The sequence below is a fragment of the Tinamus guttatus genome, unplaced genomic scaffold (assembly GCF_059628265.1).
Source record: "Tinamus guttatus ecotype Peru unplaced genomic scaffold, ASM5962826v1 Tinamus_guttatus_pri_ptg000340l, whole genome shotgun sequence".
Taxonomy (NCBI): Eukaryota; Metazoa; Chordata; class Aves; order Tinamiformes; family Tinamidae; genus Tinamus; species Tinamus guttatus.
This window is the reverse complement of record NW_028288874.1, coordinates 302,501-307,500: the sequence shown is the minus strand read 5'-3', so window position 1 is coordinate 307,500 and position 5,000 is coordinate 302,501. Positions and strand designations below refer to the sequence as shown.

General features: G+C 40.2%; 1 protein-coding gene across 4 annotated transcripts in view; it reads left to right on the top strand.

The window, feature by feature from the left end:
* The window catches only part of FOXP2 (forkhead box P2), a 349,666-nt gene that overhangs the window by 308,747 nt on the left and 35,919 nt on the right, over window positions 1-5,000 (top strand). For 3 of the 4 annotated variants that reach the window (XM_088529739.1, XM_088529736.1, XM_088529737.1), the window contains 2 exons: window positions 1,323-1,410; window positions 4,000-4,083. In XM_088529739.1, coding sequence (XP_088385865.1) covers window positions 1,323-1,410; window positions 4,000-4,083 — 172 coding nt within the window. Of the gene's footprint in view, window positions 1-1,322; window positions 1,411-3,999; window positions 4,117-5,000 lie in introns of those variants that run through there. The other variant, XM_088529738.1, reaches the window with a different exon arrangement.

Genomic DNA, 5,000 nt, shown 5'->3' with positions numbered 1-5,000 from the left:
TAAAACTCTTCTGAATCAAAATTTCAGAAGATGAGTGAATGGCACATTCTAAACAATTCTAATTTTTAAACTGATTGTGGATTTTTGCATTCAACAGGGGGAGTGAGGTCAATCCCCTTGAAAAACTAAGTGGCAAGTTTTGTGACAATGTATAAAGGAAATCTGGTGTCTTTGGTGATGCTTGAACTTAGCATAAACCACCATGCAAATTACAGTTATACTGTTATATGATTTCAAATTTGAGCCAAGCCGTTTTATTAGCAGTGAACAAAAGCACTCATAATTACTTATCTCTTTTCCCCAGCCGTGCCTTTTGCAAGAACAGCAGAACCTGACTGTCATATTTTGCTCACCTGCAAACCCTATCATTTTGTTCTAAAATAGTGAGTCAGTCCATAATTTAAATTAACAATACAAATTATAGTAAAAGTGAGACGCGGTGCCCTCTGTTCTTTCACTGTTTCGGAAGAACAAATTCTTCCCACAGATCAGGGATCAAATAACTACATAGTCTTCAAAAAATTCTGCCAAAAAGAAGAAGGGGAAGATCCTTTTCCTCTGTGGTACAGATCATGCAGTTCCTTTAACTGTCTGTGAGTGTAGGCCCTACCCTATTTGCCTACGGTGAAGTAGCCAGCAAGGCCACATCCAGGAGCAAAAACTCCTCTCTCCCCATTTCCTCTTTAGCTGGATCCCCACATTTTCTTAGTGGAGCAAGAGCAAGCACACTGAGAGAATGAACTGAAATCACTCTCCTTCAAAACAAGGAGTAAATGAGTTCCGTAAAGCTCTGCATCTAGTGAGACATTTGGGGCACAGTCATGTGGGTCTGTCCAGGCTGTGGTTTTGTTATGGAGACTAGCCCCCCAGACAGGTCTTTCCCTTCTTGCACAGAGTGGTTTTGTTTGGCAAACCTGGCATAATCCCAAATCCCCTCACAGAGGCTTGCTGCAAGTTGTCTTTGGAAGAATCGTTTATGAGGTGACTGTCTTCATCTGTACGAACGAGGAGTGCAAAGCAGCTCAGTGACACGACCAAATATTGATAGCCACTTACATTGGCTTTTAGGTGCCTTACGTGATCTGGGAGATAGGAACAGGGCATCTGGCAGTCATCAGGGAGAAACGGTTTGTAGAACTAAATGAACTAACATCAATTTGGTTATTTTGCATTGTAGCCTCTACGACATGCTCTAACTAGACCTTTTCACATAACTCCCCTTGAAATTAATGGAAGCCATACACACAGGAGAGAAAAATGGACTCGGAGAGAAATTATCCTCATTTTACCGCTCTCTTATTAGTGCTCTCTTTCTCCACTAGGCACCTTAACAATGAACATGCATTGGATGACAGAAGCACTGCTCAGTGTCGGGTGCAGATGCAAGTGGTTCAGCAGCTAGAAATACAGGTTTGTTACATGGATGTATTATCCTATTACTTATTTACTATTAATTTAAACTAAATTGAAAACACTTGTCTTAATGATTCTGGCTTAAAGCTGTATGTTTCTTGCATGAAATTTGTTGATACTCCTGAACAAGTGGGTTTTTTTACTTTAAGATTTCTCACATTATAAATTATGCAATAATTATCTAACATCAGCACTGTCTCCTGTATTTTGCTTGAACTAAGACCCCAGTGCCATTTATCATGAATGAAAAATGTGGTCCCTAGAGCAAAGAGTGGATCCAAGCCGCTTGCCCTTCTTGAAGCGCTGAGTCAGGACCCCTCTGCCTTCCTCCCCTGCCGGGTCCTTGGCTGTGCTGTTCTGCAGGAGAAGGGGATGCAGGGGGTATCTCCACCCAAATCCACCCAAAGTGATGCCCTGACTGGTGCTGGGCATGGTTCCAGAAGCAGAAGGTGTAAACTCAGACCCAGTCAAGGATTCCCCTGTCCTCCTGCTCCCACAGCAGAGGCGTCTGGCATAAGACCCCAGCTGTATCCTCTGCCCTGGCTCTAGACATCTTTCCGAAGAGGGCTGACCTTGTTTCCCCCATCCAAAGGGTGTCCCACATGCCGGAAGTCCTTCTGACACCTCCCTTTTGCCGGCGTGCGCATTTCCCCAGACTTCAACTAAAAGCATTAGCTGATGTTCCCTTGATTGAGCCAGTGCTGTCTCTAACCGTTAGGGGTCAGTGCATATACAGGAATGCTCTGGCCTACTTGGGAAGAACACAGAATACCTTTGGGGTCTCCCACCATTAGGACTACCCTTACTAGGGTGTAGTCTCCGTCACAGGCTTGGAATAAACTGCAGCAGCCAAGAACTTCCACGATCAGCGCCCACCCCATGCAGTTTCTTCCAGATCTGTGTGGGTGTTCACAATGTATCCACATTTTCCAGTCCTATCCTGTTTGGAAAGGTGCAGAGGAGTCCAAAGGATGTAGTCAGGGACTGAGATTTTTTTCCTGTTTGCTCTATATGTCGTGGTAGAGAAGGCAAGATAAACAACTTTTAGCTTTCTTGCCTTTTACCATACTGCCTCCCCATTGTAATATACCTAATGCTTTTTCTTCTTGCAGACCAAGGGAAGTGTTTGGTTCTTTGGCATTTTAACACTGGAAACCAAAAACAGTGAGAAAGTACAATAATATCATTTATCCCCTTGAAGTGATTTTTTTTAAAACCCAGGCAAAGCTCTAATTTATTTTAAGAGATTTACAGGCTAATGTTATCTTAGGTTTTTTCTCAGGGATTTACATCGTGGCAAATAGCACGTCTCTTAAGTGTCATACATATAATATAAAGCTTAAGAAGAATTCTTTTTCCCCTCTCCTGCCTCCAGTGTTGTTTCAATTAAAGATGTACTGACCAAATTATGTCCAGTATATCCAAATCCATATCCTGCGGTAACACAGATAGTTTCCCATTGTTCTAAATTACTTGTAAGTTGTTTTGCCTAGTCCAGTTCCAGTATACTGGTACAGCTTTGATTGGTGCTGATTCCATACAAGGAAGTATGACAGAGCTTTCCAAAAAATGGTAGTGTTTTACACCAAAGAGATCCTTGAGTCAGCTAATGTAGTCATCCTTCTGTAGTTATCCAAAGTCAATGTCACTAAAATGCATCTTCTAGTAATTCGTATCTTATTTTCATGTGGAATGTTTTTTTGTACGTTCTGATGTTTTTAGAGTCGAGATATGTATTGCAAGCACTTTTTCCTGTTTTTCTTTTAAGTTTTTTATGGCTTGAGTCTTAAAATACAAAGATTTATCCAGTGTGCAATAAGAAAATTGAATAAGAAAAAAGAGACAGGATTTAGAAACACATAATGTTTTTTAAAGCCAGTTTAAAGGTTTCTTAAGAACTGTTTACAATTTACAAAAGCTATGCTGTAATGTAACAGTCCAACTGAAGATTTAGCTTGCAGTGTGACCAATTATGCCATTTTTCGCTTTGTCTGAGTGATAGTAAAGTAAGGTCCATCAGTTGTAATGAGACCCAGTGCAGTGTAGATGCCGACTCGGTGGCAGAGTTCAGCGTTTCACACTGCCTGGTCTCTGTCACTCTATTGAATTAGATTGATGATGGCAGATTGCAGGGGGCACTAACTGGACCTCGGTGGGAAAGGATGAAGTGTGTAGACAATCCTGGCAGGCACTGCGCTTGGAGGACCCTTCACCCCTTCACAGCTGCTGGCACTAGTCCATTGCTAACAGTGTCCACAGGACTTTAAAGAGACACTATGGGCCTTCTAATTTATGGTCTTAGTAACTTGTTACTGTCGAGGCAACTGTGACCTCAATTCTCTTATTGACAAAAAGATGAAGTGTTATTTGTTTTCTCTGACCTTTTAACATATGAAAGGCTATAAAAGTTTTTTTTTTTTCCATGCCCAAAGTTGCATTTCCTCTCAGATAAGTTTCTACTGACATAGACTTTTATATGCAGGAATCATTACACTGAGACAGGCTCAATGATAAGATGTATCACTGCAATAAAATAGCTGTATCAGTCATTTCTAAAATGCTTCTGATCTCACTCTTTCTTAACAGCTTTCTAAAGAGCGCGAACGTCTTCAAGCGATGATGACCCACTTGCACATGCGACCCTCGGAGCCCAAGCCATCTCCAAAACCTGTAAGTGCATATTGCTTTATAAACAGTAAATAGGTCTACAAATGCGGCAGACTAAGAAAATGAACAATTTAGTGACAGTTGGAAAACAATGAGTGTGATGAAAAATATGGCAATAAAATGAAGGTAAAATGCAATAGCTTGTCAAATTGTATGTTTCTTTAAAAGTAATGCTATCTTGTACAAAATCTATCCAATCTACACCATAGGTGACACTAAACAAAGTACACCTATAAGTGTCCAAATCATTGCCTTGAAACTGAAACTAGAGAGAATATCTTTTTCTGATAGATTTACAGGTATTAAAAGGAAACTCACTTTGAAAGACCTGAAGTTCAGTGGACTCTGTAGTGGTAAAAAGTAATTGTAAAAAGAATCTGAGAACTTTAAAGAATTAAATTATTACTGGAGACATAAATAAAATTTTGTTACTGTTAAAAATAAAATCCAAATGCTGTTTTAGGCAACAAACTTAAGTACCTTTAAGCTGGTTTTTGTTTAACATCTTTTGGGAATGCAATGTTGTATGTCTCCCGTACTGTCACTCAGAATGAGATGGGCACTGAAAAGTCAGTGCCTGCCCCCAGTCACTCCACAGTGCTGTATGTGGCCCCAGTCCTGTGGCTTCACATAAGCAGAAATATTGTCTCAGGCAGGTCCAGTTTTGTACACTTGGGATGTCAGATATCATAGTACTTACAGTATCCTAAGTATCCTATCCTTATACACTGCACTTATAATACGAGATACTCCTTTATGTTAAATGTGATGGCAACCTTTGTACATGCACATTCTCACAAATATGAAAAGGATATATTAATATTTGAAGACGAAATGCTGGACTATCGATGAAAATCGGAGTCTATCAAAGTCAAGAAATACAGGCAGAAAAAACATAATCTGTTTTAAAGAGTACACTT